The 23,585-nt window shown below is 39.1% G+C and overlaps 4 protein-coding genes across 4 annotated transcripts; 3 read left to right on the top strand and 1 right to left on the bottom strand.

Moving 5' to 3' along the window:
* The first annotated feature begins 6,601 nt into the window (after positions 1 to 6,601).
* Positions 6,602 to 12,761, top strand: LOC140771272 (mitogen-activated protein kinase 10). The gene is made up of 10 exons (XM_073112747.1): positions 6,602 to 6,922; positions 8,177 to 8,585; positions 9,092 to 9,219; positions 9,373 to 9,432; positions 10,056 to 10,205; positions 10,309 to 10,464; positions 10,623 to 10,834; positions 10,949 to 11,050; positions 11,329 to 11,495; positions 11,585 to 12,761. Exons 1-10 carry the CDS (start codon positions 6,899 to 6,901, stop codon positions 12,022 to 12,024), a joined length of 1,848 nt encoding a protein of 615 aa, XP_072968848.1. The 5' UTR covers positions 6,602 to 6,898; the 3' UTR covers positions 12,025 to 12,761.
* An 86-nt stretch (positions 12,762 to 12,847) lies between these two features.
* LOC140771271 (uncharacterized) lies at positions 12,848 to 19,114 on the bottom strand. Its single transcript, XM_073112746.1, has 10 exons — positions 18,854 to 19,114; positions 18,593 to 18,759; positions 18,327 to 18,461; positions 17,934 to 18,044; positions 17,074 to 17,349; positions 16,540 to 16,739; positions 15,621 to 15,909; positions 15,257 to 15,370; positions 13,763 to 13,951; positions 12,848 to 13,412 (listed from the first exon to the last, which is right to left on the bottom strand). The coding sequence occupies exons 1-10, from the start codon at positions 19,017 to 19,019 to the stop codon at positions 13,065 to 13,067; spliced, it is 1,995 nt and encodes a 664-aa protein (XP_072968847.1). The 5' UTR covers positions 19,020 to 19,114; the 3' UTR covers positions 12,848 to 13,064.
* Positions 19,115 to 19,543: 429 nt separating this feature from the next.
* Positions 19,544 to 21,102, top strand: LOC140770378 (serine carboxypeptidase-like 50). Its single transcript, XM_073111550.1, has one exon. It carries the CDS (start codon positions 19,625 to 19,627, stop codon positions 20,954 to 20,956), a length of 1,332 nt encoding a protein of 443 aa, XP_072967651.1. The 5' UTR covers positions 19,544 to 19,624; the 3' UTR covers positions 20,957 to 21,102.
* Positions 21,103 to 21,814: 712 nt separating this feature from the next.
* Positions 21,815 to 23,425, top strand: LOC140769850 (serine carboxypeptidase-like 50). Its single transcript, XM_073110734.1, has one exon. The coding sequence runs from the start codon at positions 21,876 to 21,878 to the stop codon at positions 23,202 to 23,204; it is 1,329 nt and encodes a 442-aa protein (XP_072966835.1). The 5' UTR covers positions 21,815 to 21,875; the 3' UTR covers positions 23,205 to 23,425.
* Positions 23,426 to 23,585: the final 160 nt, after the last annotated feature.

Here is a 23,585-nt window from a genome sequence, read left to right on the forward strand (position 1 = left end):
GCTTTGATGTCGAAGTATATGCTTTGTGTTCTACTTTAAAAGTGATTCCCACGTTAATCACCAGAACAGTTTACCCTCTTTTGTAATGCAGACATATATTAGGTGTTTTCTTTTCTCCTTTCGTCTAAAGTTAACTGTTGCTTAGCTCTTATATAATTAATAAAGAAACTAATTAGCGTTCCATGTAAGTGGGGTAAAGTGAGAAGCAAATTAATTGAATCTAGATTGATTAGTTAGGTCAAATTAAGTGACGAGTTAGGTCGTGTGCATGAACCAAAGATTATTTGACCAGATTATTACGAGCCTTACTATTATTGATAATCGAATGCCCGACAATATGAGTCGATGCATGAGCTGGCTTTAGACGAACACATGACTCGAGCCAAAAATCCAGTTGGATTGCATGACAGTGACGCCAACTAGCTTCACGATCTCTACGCGAGGCCTATCAATTTTCACAATGCTCTTTAAAATAATAATTATTATTATAAGCTTGTTAAATAGTACATCTATATCTTAAAATTGATTTTAATGAACTCTAGACGTGGACTTCGCATTGTAATCTTGTCGATTAGTTTGTAGATAGTTATGTTGGGATACGAGCAATCATAAAAATAATCCTACCGACACCAAAGGAACAGGGGTTTAGATGTCGGCTAGTAATCTTATCAAGAGAAAAATAGCTTAACATAGCCCGAATCACTAGTTAGGAACTATAAATGACCACTTTTATTTTAAAAAAATATAAATAGAAGGCCTGTTGGCTTCCAATTCTATTAACTCTAAAATAGACATTACAAGCTTGATAATAATAATAATAATAATAATTAGAAGTAGCCCCACTACTAAATAAATGAGCAACAAGTTCAATGGGCGAACAAAATCTAAGTAAGATAACACTTTTAGTATAAATATACAGAATGATCAGCTAACTATAGTTTCATCACAACAGACGAGTATCTTGAAATAGTTTAGCTATTGAGACCTTTTAGAAAATAAGAACTAACCAAAGGCCACCTCCGACAATCACTCTCATCGGAGAGGAGGAAGAATGATGCGGCAAGAACAACATGTTTGAATTGAGAAAGACAATAAAGGCGACAAGTTAGGAATAGAAAGGGAGAAGTGATGAGAGTGGAGGAAAAGCATGATAAAAATGGACATATGTTATAAGTTTGATACGCAAAGAAAAAAAAAGAATATAAAGTAACCTGCGAAGCAGTCCGACTACTATATGACTATTGACCCTGCATAAAATAAGAAGGAAAATAAAATAACTATCAACCACTCAAAGGCCACCTCTAACAATCATTCTCGTCGAAGCAAGACATGGCAAAAGTTATACAGGAGTCATGACGGTGAGGATGTAGTGAACGGTGAGAATATGTCATTCGATAAAGGGCTGAACAAAGACGAGATGGAAGATGGGAGATACATCCAATGGAGGGGGAGGTTGATGATGACAAATACAGTGAAGATTGACTGATCTCAACAGTGTGAGAGGAAAGGGTGGCGATAAGACATCAAACCTTCAATGACTACCTAACCTAGAACCTAAGAAAAAACAATAGCACGGAGGTTAAAATATATGAGGAAAATATGAAAGAGAGGGAAAGCTCTAAATCTATTAGGTCTTGTTTGTTTTGAGTTTATACTCTCACTGAACTGGTTTATTAATTAAATATTTATTTTATATCTAATCAGATTTTTTCTTCAAAAAATCAAGAGTATAAAATCAGACTAATTTATCAGAATTCGGGGCTTAGCTTCAGACTAAACAAGCCTTATCTCTCGGTTAAGGCCCGTTAGAATTAAGAATTAATCCAGGGTTGATGGTCAAAAAGTTGGTAGGATTCAATGACTGACATTCAAGCAAGGCCTATCTATCTATCTATCTATATCTTTACCCAATCCAATTTTGGACGATCCCTGAATGCTAAGATCTCCAGATGTACTGAATTGGAGCATTCATTCCACCCAACTGTTGGCCCCCAATGTAGGACCCAACCAGAATCCAGTACTGCCTGCCCGCTGTAATACAATTAGGTCCTACTTAGCTTTTAGTGAAAGAGACATCCCATTGGAGAGAGTGGAAATCGGCATAAAAATGTCTCATCTCAAGTCCAAAATCTAGGCCCTTTCAAATTTGACCAAAACCACCCCCAGAAACAAATATTTATATTCTAATCAGAACTGGTACCAACTGCTGGAATTTTTATTCTTTTTTTTTTTTTTTGGATTAAACTAATGCTAGGTTGCCAGGCCGGTAAAATATCGATTTCACGTGACTGGGGAGGAATTCGGCTCGTGCCACACGTTCTTGATTAATCTTGTCACAAAGCTAATACGAAATTAAGGACACTTGAGTACAAAAGTAATGCTTATTAGGTACAATGGGGACATGCATGGCATATACATATATTATATTATATTATATTATATGTATATCATCAACTATCATGCATGGGTACATCATGACCGTCTCTTGTTCGATTAGCCGAGGCATGTGGCATGTGCTTCACATGCCATCCAAGTTAGAATTTTTTTTATTTTAATTTATTTTTTACTTATTTGTGTGTGTATACTAGACCACTCGCTCGAACATTGAAGCTTAAATACCGGTCTCCATCGATTGATCCCTTACATCTATATCCCAATTTCGTCGGTGATTATGGAACACACACGTGTCTTAGCTTCTTAATTAACTCGGTTACCTCACACGAAGACTCTAATTACTATGACAGAGTAGTGGATAGTGATATTAACGTAGCAGCAACATTTGAGGTGTACCAATCCATACACCTACCATTGAGAATGGCAATAACACCCCCACAGTAAGCCGAGCCAAAACAAGGGTATAGTTGCCATTCCAAATTAAATAATACCAGTAATAGTATTCAAAAGGCTGTTATCCCAAGTAACAGTGAGAGGCCAACGCTAGCTCAAAAGAGGTAAGAGGGAAGAGGGAAGAGGGAAAAAAAAGCAATGGTCGTCGTTGATCCGTGAGATGAGACGGTGGACGGAGGCACCGACACCGACACCGACACCACCGAGTGAGATGACTCACGTGTAACCGAGGGAACCCAATTATTATTCCAAATCACAACAGCTAATTATATACACACATATACATATACGTATTGCATTTAATTATATAAGAAAACGTACGCGTGTCCATAACCACAACAACCGTTTCGCCAACGTTTACGTGAGGTTTTCTTTTCTTTTCTTTTGTACTCTTACGTTTTGTTTCAACGGAGAAGAAGAGAGAGGTGATAAGTGGCACGTGGCGGTAAAGCTACATCACGAAGGTATGTGGACGTGGTGCTTGACGTGCATGCCAGGTCTTTCGGCACGTGACTAAATATGGGGGGGGGGGGGGGGGGGGGGGGGTGCATGCAGAGGGCTGAAGACCACACACTTTTGAGGAGGGAGGAGGGAGGAGAGAGAGAGAAAGAGATTTATTTATATATCTTTTTGTCTTTTTAGTTAGATCTAAAACTGGGCAGTATGAAATAATCTGGGAGTAACTTTGGATGGATAGGAGTGATCATGACTATATAATGGACAGAAAAGAGGTAGTCGTTTTAGTATGATTTTAAGTGCTCGTCAGTGGTAAAGTATATGATATGATCGAATCCCTGCACTGGGCTTCGAGTATATTTGTGATGGCAACTTTTATTATTTAAAAAAGAAGAAGAAGGTATTATATGTTAGACTTGATAAGTAGGTAGGCTCTAAACTTTGCTCTCTCTCCTCTCTCTCTCTCTCCTAGAATTAATTATTTCTCTTCTTCTTGGCTTTGCTCGTTAAGCTCACTAATTGCATTTATCCCCCTTCAAAGATTGTTGATCAAAGTCATGAGGTTGACTACTAACCTATGAGAACGACTACGGCACCAACGATCAAATTGGTAGCATGTCGTGGTCAAACCGAACGGCCAAATTGTAGTTGGCCTGTCTCCAAATAGCTAAGAAAATAGACCATTTTAGGGTATCTAATTGGTCAACACGGTCTATTTTTATTTTATTTTGGTTCAATACAACGGCACTCATTTTACCACAAGGTCAAAATTACTCAATCCGCTCGCCTTTTAACTTATATTTTGCTGATCTAATCTCTGATTGCATATAAATTAAATAAAAGAAAATGAGTTACTTATGTATTTCTTATATATATATATCGAACAACAAAGTCAAATTAATTTTTGATAATTTGAGAGATACTGGTAGATATGCTATTGGGATTATCTTAACTAACTTAATTATTAAATGACAAAGTCTTACCATTTAATTATGTGGACCGACACTATCAAATGAATAATTTTATATTTGTCCCTAATTTAACTAACTAAATTACTTAAATAACAAAGCCTTACAATACTCCATGAGGCAAAATTGTTGTGATGGAAGCATGATGATATATTGATATGTTTATATAGAGTTCTTATATTGGAATTAATGAAGGGACGGTTACTTCTATAAATCCCATAGTTACTATTTATCTCGGATTAGGAATCTAATTAATTGAACCACTCCTTTCAATCACCATCATGAAGTGTTTTACAGATACAAAGTTGTTTTCTTGAAAGGGAAAGGTGATTAAGAGTTTACTAAACTAAAATAATGTTAATTAGGAGGAGACGTTCAATATGTTGGTTTGATATATTAGTTTAGTGCAAGGTTTTAAAATTTTGCACCTACATACATAATATCACACATTGTATGATAAAATCAAGTACTTTGGGGCCCTAACTGAGAGTTATGCTAGGTTTAGTTTTTTTCTCTCTTCATCTTGATGGTCTTCCTCATCACTGCAGACTACTTTCCGGGCCCATTTGGTTTGAGTTTCTGAATTAGTTCAATAATTAAATATATTTTTTTTATCTTTTTTTTTATATCTAACTAAGTTTACTTTTTAAAAAATTAAGAAATGAGATCAACTAATCAAATTGTTTAGCTTCAAATCAAACAAGCCCTAAGAGTTTTCCTCCTTCCATTCTCTATCTTATCTCTCATTTCTCTCTCATTTTTTTTCTCCTTATCCATCTTTCCTCCTTTAGTTATTTTCTTCGAGATATACATCTGGTTTCTGCTGTCTGTGCCTTGTTATCGCTCTTTCCTCCCTCTCCTCTAGTCTCCATCGCACTCATTGTCACTATCCTCCTTTTTAGTTGCTTCATCATCATTAGATTCACCGCCACTTCCCTTCTCTCCGCCTACATCCACCTCCTCTGTGTCACCTTCTTCTTGCCTATCGCTGTCTTTATTGTCGTACTATTGTCGTAGACACACCATCACCATTGCCTCCCTCTTCTCTTCACCGTCGTGGTGGTTCTCTCCCCTTCCCCTTCTCTCTAATCTATAGGGGGTTTGCTTTGTCCTGCATAATATGTTCCCTTTGCTAGACTGTATTTGATGGGTGTGATGCAGGTCAAGGAGGGCTCCCCTCATCCTCTTGCTTGTCTTACTGTGATAATCGACGATTGTCATGGAGATGCCGACCAATGTATATGGTGCTTAGATGCGCATTAGTGTTGGGTGATAATGAAGTTATATATTTTCGTTTTGTTGTCTTTGTAGTTCTGAGATAGCATGTCAATAATTTTAAGATTCACATTGCAAGTTGTGTTCCTCTCGAAACATTTCTTTTCTTCTATTTTATCGTAAATTGGGGATCACACTTCTCCGGCCTTTCAAGTATCTGTAGGACTGTGTGCTTTTGGTTATTGAATCGTGACGAAGCCACATCTAACTTTAAACATTTTGATCCAATAAATTCTAAGGTTATGCTTCATGCTATTTCTTATTTGTGTCATAAAACTTGATATTATATTTTTTTATTACAGTGTAGTTTTGTTGTTGTAGCTAAATGTAAGACCGGTGTTAAAGAGATACTATTATATTTCTTCTCCTAATTTGCATATGAGGCCATCTTCAATGCGCTAGTCTCATGCTATTTCTTATTTATGTCATAGGACTTGATATTATATTATTTTATTATTATATTGTTTTGCCGTTGTAGCTAAATGTAAGACTCATGTTAAAGAGATATTATCATATTTCTTCTCCTAATTTATATATGAAATACGCTAGTCTTTCCCTAAGAAGAAAAACTAAAAATATATGATAAGATCAAAATGCCATCCTTCATAATAATAACCAAGAATTAAATTTTTTTTCTTACAATATTACAAGAAATCAATTTGATACAGTAGTGGCAACTGGCACCTAATTTTATTATAAACCCAATTTGTAGTTGCAATATCAATTCCATTACTTTTTTAAAATTTTATTTTGATTAATTCTATTATTTTAACCCACCACGCAACTTATATTTTAAATAAAATGATATAAAACAATAGAGGAAAAAAAGAAATATTATTACTATCTATGGCAACGGTAACAGAAGATTCCATGCTGCTCACAGAGTCCAAACCCAGAACCCCAACACGCACGCAAAGTACCTGCCAGACCCGACCCGAAACCGAGATCCGAACCGCTCATTAATTACCGCGCTACCACTGCGGTGGCATGCGGCACGCGGTGGAAGGTGAGGGGCAGTTTCGTCCATAAGGAAAATAAAACGCCCTAGATTCATGGCAAGAACCCACCTTTCTCCTCCCCCTCCCCCATTCCTCCTCTCCTCTCCTCTCCGATTCCATTATCTGCTCTCCCCTCTCTCTCTCTCTCTCTCTCTCTGCCCTCGCCCTTGCTGTTGCAGGCTAGTGAGGCGAGCCGAAAGGATCGAGGAGGAGAGGGTAGGCGTGGCCAATGCGGATGATTTGAGAGTAGATTTGTTGGGTTTGGTCGTCAATTCGAGTTGAAAGGGTTGGAGAAGTGGAGGGGGGAGCGAAAGGTGGGATTTTGGTTCGTTGGTTTTGGAGATCTGCGGGAAAATGCAGCAGGATCAAAGGAAGAAGGTGAGGATTTCTCGATCCAAGCTTGAGTTATTGGATTTTGGGGTCCGAGATCTGTTTTGGCTTGTGGGTTTGGTGATGGTGGATTATTCGGGATTAAGAAATTGTGTGTGAATTCGATCTTATTTCCCCCCATTTCTTTTCTCTTTCGTCTTTTTCTTGTCTTGTTCGTCTGTTCTTTCTTTCGTTTGGTTCTCCTCTTTGTTCTTGTTTCAAAGCTAGCTATTTCTTTGTGAATCACGTTGATTTTATATCAGTTTGCTACGATTTTCTTTTCTTTGTGAACACATTTATTCTCTATGAATATACCTTCTTACTAGATGCCTTTCTTCGCCTTTCTTCCCTCTTTCTTGTCCTCTATCTTTGCGGTAGAAGGTACAATTCTCTTAAAAGATATACAACTTTACCTCTTTGCTATCTTGACATGTTCAATTTTATTGCGCAGTTGTTTTCTCTGAATCTGGTTCTATACCCACTTCCTACTTTTATCGGTATGACTTATCTTCATGTTTCTCCATGCTACAACATGACCTAATTATCATCAATCATATATCATTTGTTTTGCCTAATCTTCACGGCTGAGCTTTTCTTTGCTGCTTCATAGTCCGCCTTTGATGGGATTTGGGCTCTTCATTTTCTTGGATTTAAAATCAAATTTAGTTACCTTTTCTCCCTGTTTTCCAAATTGGTAGGAGTGCTTTCTCTTGGATTTTCTTTTATCTCGATAAGTTAAATAACATGGAGATAAGATTTAAACTATGATAAAGGAGAAACAAAGAAACAATATGCGAGTGTCTGCCAGCCTAGCTTATATATAGTTTGCAATTTTCAGATGATTTAGAAACATGGCAATTTTGAATTATTTGTATGTAAAATTTATGGATGATGCTTGTGCTGCTTCTTTTTCTTAACATCCTCGTTCTACAAGGGGTTACAGTTCTTTTAAATGAACATCTAACAATCTTCAGTTCTAAGTTGTCTTGATTGTTTAGATCTGATTGGATTTGTAAAAACGATAATTTGGCATTATTTCTGTTACTTGTTCTGATTTATGTCGTCTTAATTAGAGCACTTTGTAACATGTAGTTCGCATAAAATATTTCTGTTACTATATTCAATTTATTAAGACCCCGTGTGTGGTGCAGTTAATGAAATCAGCAGTAGATATCTATTTCTTTTCCACCTATCTATGATCACCATCATCTATGAACTACACGGTATTGACTATATATATTGCAATTGATCAATCCTTCTCAGAGTTCACCGGAGATGGATTTTTTCACGGAGTATGGCGATGCAAATAGATACAAAATTCAGGAAGTCATTGGTAAGGGAAGCTATGGAGTTGTTTGTTCAGCTATTGATACGCATACTGGAGAAAAGGTGGCAATCAAGAAAATACATGATATCTTCGAGCACATTTCTGATGCTGCCCGGATCCTCCGTGAAATTAAGCTTCTCAGACTTCTAAGACATCCTGACATAGTTGAGATCAAACACATAATGTTGCCCCCATCAAGGAGAGAATTCAAGGATATTTATGTTGTTTTTGAGCTTATGGAGTCAGATCTTCATCAAGTCATCAAAGCTAATGATGATTTAACCAAAGAGCATTATCAGTTCTTTCTTTACCAGCTGCTTCGAGCACTGAAATACATCCATACAGGTAGGGGTCTTGATTCTATCTTCAGTCTTATCTGCTTTCATTAAGTGATGTTCCGTAATGTAGTCCTTCAGTCGTACTTCCTCATTGTACTTTGTAATGCATTTGGGATATGCCTGTTTCTTTCCTCTAATTGGTGGTTCCTTGCTACTAGCTTGCTTCAGTTTTTTTGTTAAGAAACTAGGATTAGTTAAACCTGCATCTTAATGCAAATACATGGATTGTAGGCTCATAAGTTCTTAATGGTTTCATAGCCTCAGTGCTCATGTGATGTCATAGTTGTTCACATCTGTCTACTATTTTCTTGATTGACTGTTTATCTTCCTGTACTCTTTGCCATGCAAGATATCCTTGTTAATTTATCATGTGAATTTACTTTCCATGTTTTTTACTCCTCTCTATTAGTTGACTTGTTGATCTGATTTTGGATAAAAATGTTACAAACATTTGCTGTAGTTTCTTTTAACTACCTTGCGCATTATGTTAATATTGAGCATATGTGGGTGCAGCTAATGTCTATCACAGGGATTTAAAGCCAAAGAACATATTAGCTAATGCAAATTGCAAACTTAAAATTTGTGATTTTGGACTAGCAAGGGTTGCATTCAGCGATACCCCGACAACAATTTTTTGGACGGTATGTCAAAAGGATGAGCTTTTTTTCCCCCCTTCAACAATACCGGTTGCATTGTCTATCGAGTATATTGCATTGTCAAATTATTTTGTCTTATTAAAAATAAATGGTTATTATTTATTCTTTTATATCCTTAAGCTTTGAAACATCATGCAGGATTATGTTGCAACCAGATGGTATAGAGCTCCTGAGCTATGTGGATCCTTTTTCTCCAAGGTACACTATTAAGTGCTCCACTGATTGTCTTACTGTGTTTAGATTCTTTAAAAACATAACTTTGTGTCATCTTTGTGCTTAAGGAATGTTGCACACTGTCTGAAAAAGTATTAAAGCCTCATTACAATGATCAAAATGCCATAAAGTGTACCTTATTATTTTATTTATCCTAAAATTGTGGTTGTCCCTTTTGCAGTCTACTCTTCTTTTGAAGCTTCGTATGAAAATTTTATTGCATAAAATGGTTTGATCGCCATATTTTGCCTTTCAGTTGCTGTTAAAATTTTGTGTTAGTCTTGATTTTCTGTATATGAACATGCGACTGAGTATGATAGTAAATCTATTACGCATCCTTGTGATTTGTGTCAAGTCTAATTCTCTTGAATAAGGGTTTTTATACATGATACATTTGGTTTTTTTTATTCGGAGTCTCTTCATTAACTTTAAAGGACATTAAATTTCAAGTAATGAAAGAAATGCTTGTCCAGGTAGAACTTTTGTCTACAAGCTGAAATATCATTTTTTTCAGGTACTTGTGATGAAATTGCTGACAACTTTATGTTTTGAGTATAGTGTATTTACTTTATATTTAGGATGTTAATGTGGTAATCCTCAAATTGCAGTATACTCCAGCTATAGATATTTGGAGCATTGGTTGCATCTTTGCGGAGGTTTTAACAGGGAAGCCTTTATTTCCTGGAAAAAATGTGGTTCACCAGTTGGATTTGATGACCGATCTTCTGGGGACACCATCCTTAGATACAATTTCTCGGGTATAGCAAGTGAATCTGATTTTCCTTGGAAAAGGTGCACTTTGCCATGCAATGAGAAAGAACAAGTTTATTTATCTACCATGTTTTGGTCTTCTCTTCCCAGGTCCGGAATGACAAGGCAAGGAGGTATTTGAGCAGCATGAGGAAAAAACAACCTGTACCATTTTCACAGAAGTTCCCCAATGCAGATCCATTAGCACTTAAGCTATTGGAAAGACTTTTAGCTTTTGATCCTAAAGATCGACCAACTGCTGAAGAGGTATCTACATGTCTCTGTGATAGTTTCCCTTTTTGAATTTCTCCATTAAATGGCATCATATCATTTTAGCGGTATTGCATTGTATAGCTGGTAGTTTGTGTCTTTATCCTTGTAAACTTTAATCTTGTTGTGATGCTTCATACATGGCAAATATCCAGGCATTGGCAGATCCGTACTTCAAAGGCCTGTCCAAGGTGGAGAGAGAACCATCTTGTCAACCGATCAGCAAAATGGAGTTTGAATTTGAGCGTAGAAGAGTAACAAAAGAAGACATTAGGGAACTTATATTTCGAGAGATATTGGAATATCATCCCCAATTGCTCAAAGACTATGTCAATGGCACAGAAAGGACAACTTTTCTATATCCAAGGTTTCCACCCACCAAATAAAGCTCCCCCTCTGTGCTGACTGTTCATCATTATTATTTTCTTCCTGTTTTGCTCATATTCATTGTCAGCAGCAAAATTTTCTTGTCATTTTGCAGTGCTGTTGATCAATTTAGGAAGCAATTTACTCACCTTGAGGAGAATAGTAGTAAAGGTGGTCCAGTCATTCCATTGGACAGGAAGCATGTCTCTCTTCCCAGGTAGTTTATCTTATCACTTGTTAGTCTGTGGTTGCCATCTTATTTCTGCATACGATGTTGACAACAACATGGTCAGGCAGTATGTGAGTACATTATTTAGCTCCGTCCCTTACAATTTGTTTAAGTTGCATTGGAAAATGTGTTCAATTTTGGTGCTTGTGTCTTTTGGCAACTGAGTTTATATCATTAGTATGGTTTTCTACCTATTCAGTGTTACTTTAGTCCAGTGTTTGCAGTCTGTCGTATCTTTGAATAATCTTCAAGCTGTACACTTGCAGGTCTACAGTTGTTCACTCCACTACAATCCCTCCCAAGGAACAGCCAAATATGGGTTCCTTGAGAGATAGAACAATATCAGATGAAGCATGTAAGAATACCCGGGATATGGAGCGGTTTAATGGAAATATGGGAAGGGCGTCACAGGCACCTCAAAGGATCCCAACAGGTATGTGCTTTCAGTGCATGAAGTAGTCACCAACTTTTTCCTAATCTTGCAACATTAGTGATGTATATCTTGTTCTTAATTCCTTTCAGCTAGACCGGGAAAAATTATTGGACCGGTTATACCATATGAAAACGGGAGTGTGAAAGATCCCTATGATCCAAGAAGGTTGATAAGGAATGCGGTGCTTCCGCAGCAGCCCACAATTCAACAACCAGCATACTGTTATCACAGAAGCACGGACAAGTTGGACTGTTCTGAGAGGGACCAATTAATGGCAGGGGCGAACTATGTGGAGCAGAAACCATCCCAACCATGTGCAAACAGCAATATGGCTCCAGAGATAGCTCTTGATATGAGAGCCTCCCCTTTCTATCTTACAGGGGGGCCAAAGGTTGATTCAGCAATGGGGGCAAACCTGCTGCATGCAAGTTCACCATTCAATGGAATTGCTGCAGCAGCAGCTGCAGCTGCTGCAGGTGCTCATAGGAAGGTTGGTGCTGTTAATTTTGGCATTTCAAGGATGTATTAGTTGCTAAGGTGGTCGGTTTCTCATAATCCACGACCACTGCTTTTGCCACTTAACCTAAAAATGCCGCGAGGTGGAGAAAAAAAAAATAAAATAAAAGTGGCAGAAAATGTCAAGATAAATAGGGTAACCAGAGAGCAGCGAAACGCAAGAGAGATGCGTCGTGATACCTCGACTTGTGCATCACCTGCCATTAAAGATTCCGATGGAGGACACTGTTTATCCTAAGAAGGCACTTTACCAAAACAATCATGTGGGTTAAGATGGTCTTTTCTGTCAGCTTAACTGCAAATGCCCTTTCTGCATTACCAAATGTATCAGCTCCTGTTAAGTTCTTTTTTAGTGAGGAGGCTGGAAGAATTTCTCTATGCTCCTTGATCTGCTAGCCCTTTTCCAAGATTAGAATTGCAGGAGAATGTAGTGGCTGGTATTGAGTCCTTTCAGTTGTCGTATTTACCTTCACCCGGAAAAGAAAAGCTCTGTACAGAAACTCTCCATGTGTATTTGCAGCCTCACATGACACATTGCTAAGTACTCCATAGTAAAGAACTAATCCTTGTGCCTTCATTTACCTTAGCTCCCTTTCTTGGATAATGTGATGGCAAATTTCCTTGTGTTGTTTGCTCTGTTGTAAGATTCTGGGCATAAAGCTGTATCTTGAGCTGTTTTCGTTGTAAAGTGATTAAAATTGTATTAATAGAAGATGGCAAGTGATTAATATGTGAAAGTTCAAGTCGTCATGATATTTGCCATTACGTGTTTGATCTTATATTTCTAAAGTACTTGTATAACAGTTGAAACAAGGTATAAAGTTTCATATATATCTGACTGAAGAGTACACTGTTCTCAATGCATGCAGGGGGCTGTGACTGAGGCACGTTTGTCTCAAAACAAGCTGTCCCCGGTCACTATGCTTCAAGAAAAGCAATTAAGCCACACACACAAAAAAAGAGGAAAAAAAGGGATCAAATATCAGAATGATAAAAGCTTTTTTTGATAGAGTTGAAGGGAAAAAGGTGGAATAAAATTTATAAGAAAGAAGTTTAATCAAGAACTTGCATAACACACATATTCTCGAGTGAACAAGTGTTCAAGAAGCCGTACAATGAACAATGAAGGTGATACGAGTTGGGTGTCTCTGCGTTAACAGTGATGAATTCGTTGTCAGCCTGCTTGATTACATGTTCATGCTGCTCAGGGAGAGCATGGAACCTGAGCTTATTGATTTCTTTGCAGATCTTGTTTATGTGCTTCATGGAAAAGATCATGTCGAAGTGATCCTCCAGTCCAGTGGTCTCAGAGATTTTGACTCCCACGTCTGCATTGCGGGAACTAACCAATCCGAAGAACAATGGATTCCCAAAAGCGGATTGGTTATCCAAGCTGCATAACTGCACGAAAGAACCAAGAAGCCAGCTGTAGAGATTCAAGACTCAAGTAGAAAGATGACCAGGCTTTAGATTTGGTAGTTCAAGGAAATTGAACCGGCGGCGAAGGGTCTACTTTTCTACTTGTGGAAGTGGATTTAGTCAACTAACTCACATGTAAAGTTCTACATGCAGACCAATTTCCTAAGTTGTGAAGATATCAAGTTCTTGGCAAAATGTTTCTTTAGTGCTGGATGAAAAAATAAAGATAAATTATGTCCTATTGGAATTATTATCTTCTGAAAGTAATACTGGAAACAAATGTACTCTAAAATATGCTAGAGCAAAGAATGGAAGATAGTAAGATGTCTAACCTGCACATACTCTACACCCATTTTGTTAAGAACATCATTTATTTTAAGGGATGAAAGTAAGTTGAAAATTCCTCCAGATCCTATTGGTGCTTGGAGTATCTCCCAAGGAGATTTTAACAAGATCTGGTTTCCACTTTGGGCTGTAGAAATGCTGACAATTGGAAGTTTCTCTTCTTCTAAAACCCAGACCTGTCAATGGAGGCAGAAAGGAACATCAATTGACAGTGTCATAAAGGAGTCATGGTTGAAATTATACCGTACAATAAGAACAGAGGAATTAATGGACAATAGCATACTCGTGAAACAAAAATTAGACTGCAAATATGACGATATTATAAATCATAAAAGTGAGTTTACCAGCCCATATTTGGGCATGAGTGATTACATACGGGCTTTACATCAGATGACCTAGACTGGAAGACAGAACATTTTTTTTTTGTTTTGTGTTTTTTGAGAAACAGGCATCAAATGCCCAGCTTCTGAAGACAGACATCTAACAACACCACAAGCAAAAGCATGGAAAATAGGCTGATTACCATGTTACTATAGAACTACTCCGTCAATCATTCTATCAGATTTCTCATTATGTACTGCTAATTCATCATTAAGCTAACAACAATATGAAGATCAAAGACTTACAACATATATAACATATAACAATAGTTATCATTAAACTCCAAAATATAGAGCAATAAAAGTGTTTTGGAAGTTGCAAACATGTTTAGCTCACTCTATCTATCAATGCTTGGTTTATTCCTCCCTCCCCTCCCCCAGCCTGTCACAACCTATCTTCTCTCTCCTTCATGCACCAAAACACTACTATTCTGTCTCTTCTCACTGCCTCCATTCCTATCTCCTTCTTGATCCAGCCTCACTCTCACTCTCCGCTACTACCCATCCCCTTGATAGCAGACATAAGGTTTCTGCTCAAGGTAGGCAGCCGATAATGAAGGCATCAACTTTACCAAGGACAAGCACTAATAGATCAAATCCTAGACTGCACAAAACCTGAAAGGAGCGTGCAGAAGACAATACTCCCTTAGCCTGCCGATATATAATAGGAAGGTAAAACAAAAGATCACTTAGGAATGATTATAATTAGGGTCTAGAGAAACATTCAACCTTGCAACTCATAGAGGGGTAACTAAGGCTTCAAATGCACTTTATTATATACTAGAAAAGATTTAAACATATATTGCTAGCTCATGATTTGTTCACTAAAAAGTAATGGGCGAAAGCCTGATGGAGCAATGCCGTGGTAATAGAAATATGTTCACTTGTCTGTATTGCTTTCCTTGTCTGTAAGAATGAAAAATGAATTGACTAAGTGAGCAAGGAAAACAGTTAGTTGTTTGTATCCAAGATATCATGATAAGGAATATTTAAAGAATGTTCCTGCAATATGAGAGAATAGAAACACATAAATATTATACATAACGGTAAATTGCTTCTAAGAAGACTGATGAGAATAAGTTCAGTAAAAGGATGCTTTACCCTTTCACTATTTAAGCCGAAGTAGTCATTCTCTAATAAACACTCTTTACATGACTCTATTTCTGGATCTGAAGAGATCAATATGAAAGGAACTGTTTTATCATGGCCTTCCACCTGTGTGGCACAAATACCACCCATTAAAACAATTTCTGCAAGCAAGTTCATGAATCTTGAGATAGAATATGAGTACGATTTTATGAAATAGCAAAGGCATGAAGATCCGATCATATAATAAACAAACTATACTTTGCAACACCTCTTAACAAAGATTACAATGATAATTCGATAGTTTTCCTTACTGAAGGATTATTTTATCAACTAGCTTCAGCAAAAACAATAATGCATATCTACTAAAAAGACACACCTTAAAAAGCTTATTGAAATCACGAAGAAATTTCTGAAACTGGTTCACCATAGATTCAGTCCTAACCAAATCAGTGTCAAGACCCTTGCCAGCACAGTTCTTCTCATTTGCAAACAGAACGATAGCAGCTTTAGATTTTGCAAGGAGTTGTACACCCAGTTTGTAAACTTCATAGTTCAAGTTGTCCCTCCCTTCACTTTCAAAAATAATGAGGTTATGGCGAGATATTTTAATTGCATTCTTCAACAATTCAGGTGAATTGGTATCCTTATATTCTGACAAGCTGCAGCTGTTCAAATTTTCCAAAAACACAAATTAGATCACAAAATTGTTCATGAATGTCAGCTAACAGAATATAGAATCTCACATCATGAAAGAAAGTCCATGAGTAGCAATAGAAAATCATTTTGCTAATGGGGCGACATTGGTATGTATTAAAATTTTCTTTCACATGATTGAACTAAAAAAGGGTGGCCAGGTGCACGAGTGTCCCACTGATGTGGGCAAGAAATGGAAGTTGTATATAGCCTTGCCTACAGTCCTGCAAAGGTTGTTGTATAACTTGAACTCATGGCCTCTAGCATTGTTGGACGCAAGAAGCAAGACGCCTCACTTTTTGACATTTTCAACTGAGCCATTAATTGATCCATGAGGAAGACACTCAAAACAACAAAACATATTGTAGGAATAATACATTTGAAAACAAAAAGGTTGTGCAAATGGAGGTGGATAAAAAGGAAAGAATGAATCAAATGAGGATCTTATTAAAAGTGAAGAACAAGCACAGCTACTTAAAGAACTAGCAATTATTAAAGGGTAACTTTTTAAAAATTTATACAACATTGCAATATATCCCTGAAAGTAAAGACTCACTTATGACATGGAGGGAAAAATCACACTGAGGGAATTGTAAGTCTACCTGTCAAATGGTTTGTTGATACTCTGTATTGCAAGTTGAAACAATTTGAAGTCAATGCTTGCGATCTGTTTTGCAAGTGAAGTCTTTTGATTTTTCTCTCCAAATCTTAATCCTTCCAGAACATGTTTCTGGCCAATCTCTGACAGTACCTTTTTAGCTGCAATAAGACGTTGCTGTAACTTCTTTTTCTGTTTCCACTCCTGTAAGAATTCACAAGGAAGATTGCTCATCAAATACTGAAATTGCTACGTCATCTGTGTATTAACTTAAGTACAAAAAGTTTATTCCCATATAGAAAATGGAGTAGCTTCAGAAAACCACTACTAAACATTTGCTATTATCTTTAGCATATGGAAACTGTAGTTCCATAATAAAAAATGGAAACTGAAGGATATGCAACAAAGTTTCTGCACATGTATAACTTTTGACCTCCTTTCGAGGTGGCAATCATGAATATCACTGACAAATTTCAGCTCAATATTTCAGATGGAGATGTCTAAAATTACAAATGCACTAAGAAGGAGCAGACCTAACCATCAGACGCCTTTCCTTCTTAGTTCTCACATCAGATCGTACATTCAGCTCTAACAGTCCTTTTGGAGGAGTGATCAGCATTTCTCTTGTATCCATATCAACATCAGGGACAATTGCTTCAACAAATGGAATCCATATATGCTGACCAGAACTTGTATCCAGATTTGATGTGCTGGAATGATTTTTGTCGTCTACAGTTGTAAGCATCACCTGTAGCAGATCACCAGCACCAAAGTTGAAAACATTGGTGACTGTTCCTACCAGTTTGCCTGTATCCTGGAAGAAAATATAATAATATTATGTTTACTTTACTGAGGATTCAAATATCTCTATGACTGGAAAATAATGGAATAATATAATGCAATTGGAAATCAAAAGAGCTCATGGTTATAATAAAATGATCTTTGATAAAACAATTAAAGTTAGTGTGGATATAAAATCATAATTTTTTTTGGTCAAACAGCTTAATATGGATATGCAAAATCATGAATTCCTGATCAAGCAATCCACAATTAAGAAGTATATGAGTGTGCTCCATTTAGGAAGATAATGCATCCACTATTACCAATAACTTTTGCCAAAGATCAAAGTAAAATAAGTGCAGCTCAATAACTAAGCTTACATAATTTGTGTTTATCAAATTGGGAATCATGCAATCATTGCTCACAAAGTTGATTGCATCATTTATGGTCAAACAAAGGCATCTTTCTTGAAAAGATACAAAACCTAGTCAAAAGTTAAATGAGAAGAGAAGGAACAAGGGAATGACAAGATTTGGAAACAATATTTTGTCTCTTATTTGTATTAAGTACAATACTCGGCACATGACAAAATGACTGAAGAGAAGAACAAGCATGGACCTTAAGAACAACTCTCATGCCGACAAGGTCAAGAGTGTAAAAGTCGCCTTCCTCCAATTCCGGTCTGTCTCTTTCCCTCACAAGTATAGTTGAACCAACTATTTGTCTAGCCTGCAAGGCAACATTTTATGTAGGCAAGGCTACTTAGAAATGTAATACATGAAATAAAATTGATTAACTGATTGCAACTATAGTGACTGGCTACTGGCCCTTGCAAAGTTTCTAATGACACCATGAACAATAGCTTATGTAATACTCTTCTGTTACCTATTCTAGATTATACTTCAAAGAACGAACAAATTTAATACCTGAATTCATTGTTTAGCTAATTTAGAATTCTCAGTATCCCTATGATAGAAAAAGTAAACACAATTGGCGAGCAAATAAGCTGACCTCGTCCACAGTATCAATTCCACTAAAACTGATAATCCAACTCTTCTGCCCAGGATGGCCCCTACCCCCTGTTAGCTCCAGCTCTGATATTAGCTCTTTTCCTGCGACGCGTGTTCTCAGCCATCTTCTTCCTGGCTAAAGCATCCAATACCCACCATACAACAGAAGAGAACAAACAAACGTGAAATCAAAACCAATCAAAAAGTTCTCAAAAACTCTTATCTTTTTCCCCTTTTCCTCATCAATGTTGCAAACCACAACCATACCTCGCCGAATCTAAGTTCCGGAAAATCCGTGCTGGGCATTACTCGGACCTCCCCTTTGAGCCCATGGGCACTACTAATATATCCGACCTCTACAAAATTCCTTTCTTCCTCTTCATCTTTCTCATCGTCCTCAGCACCAGTAACCGCTTCGGCAACGACTGGTGCAACTAGAAAGAGAAATACAGAGAGTTAAGAAGAAACCACAAAACTAACAATACCTAACCCCATTAAAGCTAAACAAAGCGGCGAAATGGGACATGCCTGAGCTCAAGCGAACGGGATAATGGCGATAAGTGGAGTAAACGAGAGGCGTCTTGGTAATCCGGAAAGGAGAGGACTTTGAGAGGAGGGTAAGGTGGAAGGGGAGAAGGGAGAGAGAAGGCGAGGGAGGAGAGAGGAGCGAGGGGCGCAGGGGCAGCCGCGGCATCGAGAACGAGAAGAGGAGGTAGAGAAAAAGAGAGGTAAACGGAGGAAGGGAATGGACTGACTGACTGACTATTCGGTTCCTTGGATAAGGTATGGAATATATTTCAATGTTTATCCGTTTATGACGCAGATAAGCCCCGGTATCCCGCTTTTATAACGCCTGCTAGATATCTCTAACTTAGCAACATAGTCTTTGATCCATATTTATTAATGTAATTATAAAGTAGTATCTTGGCAAATATTTATCTTTGTCTTCTTCTTCCTTCTTTGATAAGAATAATAAAAGAAGAAAATAAAAATGCAACCCTGCTCTTATTTTATTTGTACAAATATAGTTTCTTCCCAATTTTCTACGATCCCTTCTCTTATTAACAAAGAAACAAAAGGCCCACCTTTTCTTCTACCTTTTATTGCAAAAAATATATGGGTAGCGTTTGGTTGCAATTTAGGGCTAAATATGATTATATTTACTCTTTATTTTTAATGCTTTAATATTGTACATCTAGTTGGATTTAATTAATTTGGGTGTTAGGGCTAAACACGGTTATAGCTACTCTCAGTCCCACTGAACAGTCACCTCCAATTCATCGTAACTACTCTCCTTCCATGGAGATGGATTCCACTCATCTCCTCCTCGTCTTCTTCTTCTTCTTCTTCTTCTCCCTCCCACTTCCTTCTACCTCCACCTCCCCCTTCCCCTCCTCCGCCCTCCCTACCAAATCCGGCTACCTCCCCATCTCCTCCACCTCCTCCGTCTTCTTCGCCTTCTACGAAGCCCAACGCCCCCTCACGCCTCTCCTTTCCACCCCTCTCCTTGTCTGGCTCCAGGGAGGCCCCGGCTGCTCCTCCATGCTAGCCAACTTCTTCGAGCTCGGTCCTTTCCTCGTCTCCCCCTCCGCCCCCACTCTCCGCCCCAACCACTTCTCCTGGAACCGCCGGTTCGGACTCCTCTTCATCGACAGCCCTCTCGGCACCGGCTTCAGCGTCGTCGCCAATTCCACCTTCATCCCCCGCGATCAACCCACCATCGCCGCGCATCTCTTCACCGCGATTGATTCGTTCATTTCGTCGAACAACTTCCGTGCAAGACCGTTCTACCTCACCGGCGAGAGCTATGCAGGAAAATACATCCCTGCCGCCGGATATTACATACTAAAGAAGAATTCTCAGGTCCCGAGGTCTCGCCGGATCAATCTTAAAGGCGTGGCGATCGGGAACGGGATGACGCACCCGGTTGCCCAGGTAGGCACCCACGCCGCGTCGGCGTACTTCACCGGATTCATCAACGTGAAGCAAAAGGCCTACCTTGAGCAGCTACAGAGCGAAGCGATCAGGTTGACCCTCAACGAGCAGTGGGCGACGGCGTCGGACGCCAGAGCCACGGCCTTGAATTGGCTACAGAACGCGACGGGGCTAGCAACACTCTATGATTTCACAAAGAAGAAGCCTTACCAGAGCCAAATGGTGGCGATGTTCCTCAACAACGATGAGGTGAGGGAAGCGCTCGGTGTCGCAAAAGGGGTGACTTGGGAGGCATGCAGCAGTGAAGTAGGGAAGGCAATGCACGATGATATGATGAAGAGTGTCAAGTTTGAGGTGGAGGAATTGGTCAAGAAGAGGAGGGTGTTGCTGTATCAAGGGGTGTATGACTTGAGAGTTGGGTTAGTCTCTACAGAGGCTTGGATGAAGGAGATGGAATGGGAGGGGTTGGAGAGCTTCTTGAAGGCCGACAGGGTGGTGTGGAAGGTCAACGGGGAACTCGCCGGTTACGTGCAGAGGTCGGGGAGTTTGAGCCACGTTGTTGTCCACGGCGCGGGTCACCTCGTGCCGGCGGACCAAGGGGCTATTTCTCAGGTGATGATTGAGGACTGGGTGTTGGAGACTGGATTATTCATTGATGCAAAGGAGGAAGTGCTTAGATTAAGGAGATCTTACTGACTACTCCTGTGTATGGCATGGATTATTACGTGTGTTCGATGATGTTACAATTAATGTTAGAAATCATCAGGAAGTTGTCGGAGATAATTGTCGCAGATTGTAAAAAAAGAAAAAAAATAAATACTTCGCGGTAACTAGATAATGTATTTCTTCTCTTTTATCCTTGGTTTTGAACTGTGTTATAGTTCATCGCATACACCTACTCCATATTGAAGCGTCAAACTGATTCAAATGCTTCTACTACTTTTCATTTGATGCAGTTTGATGCTACCAATAAAATAACCTTACTTATCACGATAATAAACATGAGGCAAAACTCATGTTGCTTATATAAATAACTTTTATTTTATTCTAAGTGTGTATTATATAGATCCATATCATATAGTCATATATGTTAATGAGTAACTAAGGAGCACAATACTCTCATTAGCACTTCTCCAAACTTTTTTCTATTTAATGATGTGGAGTATTTGACTGATCTACTATTCCTAGTTAAATTTTTTTTTATTATACCATAGTTTTTAAATTATTTATCAAACTACTATAATTTTTATAATATAAGCACCATGTTAGTAAGGTAAATCATTGTTTTAAAAAGCAATTTAATAACTAGGTTTTTAAGACATCGATTTATATAATAATAAACCCTAAAAGAAAATCTTGTCCTAAAGTGATAGAAATCTAAAAGAGTAATGTTATAAAACCACTTTTTGTAAGAGTAATTTATGTTAAAAAATTTACATGGCTACTTACTTGGTACAAATTGTAGTAATTTGATAAGTAGTTCATAGACTACAGTAGAACAGTGATAAATTTTGGGAGCAGTAGCAGCGTAAAACACCCAACCACCTGTCCCATTCTCCTATCTTCTTGCATCCCATTATCCAAGGCACTCCAAGTCAACGTACCACTCCTCCACATGGAAATGGAGTCCGCTCATCTCCTCCTCCTCTTCCTCCTCTTCTCCTCCCTCCCACTCCCTTCAACCCCCACCTCTCCCTTCCCCTCCTCCGCCCTACCCACCAAATCCGGCTACCTCCCCATCTCCTCCTCCTCCTCCCTCTTCTTCGCCTTCTACGAAGCCCAACACCCCCTCACCCCTCTCTCCTCCACCCCTCTCCTCGTATGGCTCCAGGGTGGCCCCGGCTGCTCCTCGATGCTCGGCAACCTGTTCGAGCTCGGCCCCTTCCTCGTCTCCCCCGGCGCCCCGCCCACTCTCCACTCGAATCCCTTCTCCTGGAACCGCCGCTTCGGCCTACTCTTCATAGACAGCCCCCTCGGCTCCGGCTTCAGCGTGGCCGCCAATTCCACCCTCATTCCTCGCGACCAGCCCACCATCGCGGCGCATCTTTTTGCCGCGATCGACTCGTTCATTTCGTCGAACAGCTTCCGTGCGAGATCTCTCTACCTCACTGGCGAGAGCTATGCGGGAAAATACATCCCCGCCGCCGGTTACTACATACTTAATCGGAATTCTCAGCTCCCGAAGTCTCGCCGGATAAATTTGAAGGGTGTGGCGATCGGGAACGGGCTGACGCACCCGATCGCCCAGGTGGGCACCCACGCCGCCTCGGCATACTTCACCGGATTGATCAACGAGAGGCAAAAGGCTTACCTCGATCAGCTACAGAGCGAGGCGATCAGCTTGACGCTTGACGAGAAGTGGGCAGCGGCGTCGGACGCGAGAAGCAAGGTCTTGAATTGGCTACAGAACGCGACCGGGCTGGCGACGCTGTACGATCTTACAAAGAAGAAGCCTTACCAGACCGAAGCGGTGGCGGTGTTCCTCAACAACGACGAGGTGAGGGAAGCGCTCGGCGTCCCAAAAGGAGTAACTTGGGAGGAATGCAGCATTGAAGTAGGGGCGGTAATGCACGAGGATGTGATGAAGAGTGTTAAGTTTGAGGTGGAGGAATTGATCAAGAAGAGCAGGGTGTTGCTGTACCAAGGGGTGTATGACTTGAGAGATGGGGTAGTCTCTACTGAGGCTTGGATGAAGGAGATGGACTGGGAGGGCTTGGCGAGCTTCTTGAAGGCCGAGAGGGTGGTGTGGAAGGTCGACGGGGAACTCGCTGGTTACGTGCAGCGGTCGGGGAGTTTAAGCCACGTCGTTATCTCCGGCGCGGGGCACCTTGTGCCGGCAGACCAAGGGGCTAGTTCTCAGGTGATGATTGAGGACTGGGTGTTGGAGACTGGATTATTCAGTAAGGCAAAGAAGGAGATGCCTAGATTGAGGAGATCATACTGACTACTACAACTGTGTATGGTAGGGATAATTGTGTGTTTTTTATGATGTTGAAAATAATGTTCCACGCGTATTGTCGGCTAGAAATTATCTTTGGTAAGTTATCAGAACTTATCATATATATATATATATATGTCATAATTATTGTCAATAATTCCTGTAAGCTTATGCAGAGGAAAACAGTTAATGTGAACTTCATATTGTAACACTCTTGTTGCATGTTCTGACTTAGGCTGAAGAAATCATACTGAGACTGCTTCAAAATGGTATACTGGATAGATGAAATCAATTAAGCATGCCATGAAACCATTAACAACTTCTTGCTTAGGAAAATCTACAATCTCTGCATTATAGAATGCTACAGAGTGGCAGGTATAAAGTGAC

Source organism: Typha angustifolia, chromosome 11 (genome assembly GCF_048772165.1).
Source record: "Typha angustifolia cultivar Huaian chromosome 11, ASM4877216v1, whole genome shotgun sequence".
NCBI classification, from domain to species: domain Eukaryota; kingdom Viridiplantae; phylum Streptophyta; class Magnoliopsida; order Poales; family Typhaceae; genus Typha; species Typha angustifolia.

What these genes read in the sequence shown, in the direction of transcription:
- LOC140771272 (XM_073112747.1), top strand. Translation starts at nt 6,899, where the DNA reads ATGCAGCAGGATCAAAGGAAGAAG. An exon ending in CGACAACAATTTTTTGGACG is followed by an intron (nt 9,220 to 9,372) that starts GTATGTCAAAAG and finishes AACATCATGCAG; the next exon opens with GATTATGTTGCAACCAGATG. An exon ending in ATCGACCAACTGCTGAAGAG is followed by an intron (nt 10,465 to 10,622) that starts GTATCTACATGT and finishes GCAAATATCCAG; the next exon opens with GCATTGGCAGATCCGTACTT.
- LOC140771271 (XM_073112746.1), bottom strand. Translation starts at nt 19,019, where the DNA reads ATGCCGCGGCTGCCCCTGCGCCCCTCGCTCCTCTCTCCTCCCTCGCCT. An exon ending in TCCCGTTCGCTTGAGCTCAG is followed by an intron (nt 18,760 to 18,853) that starts GCATGTCCCATT and finishes TTCTCTTTCTAG; the next exon opens with TTGCACCAGTCGTTGCCGAA. An exon ending in TGGGTGTAGAGTATGTGCAG is followed by an intron (nt 13,413 to 13,762) that starts GTTAGACATCTT and finishes TCTTTCGTGCAG; the next exon opens with TTATGCAGCTTGGATAACCA.
- LOC140770378 (XM_073111550.1), top strand. Translation starts at nt 19,625, where the DNA reads ATGGAGATGGATTCCACTCATCTCCTCCTCGTCTTCTTCTTCTTCTTC.
- LOC140769850 (XM_073110734.1), top strand. Translation starts at nt 21,876, where the DNA reads ATGGAAATGGAGTCCGCTCATCTCCTCCTCCTCTTCCTCCTCTTCTCC.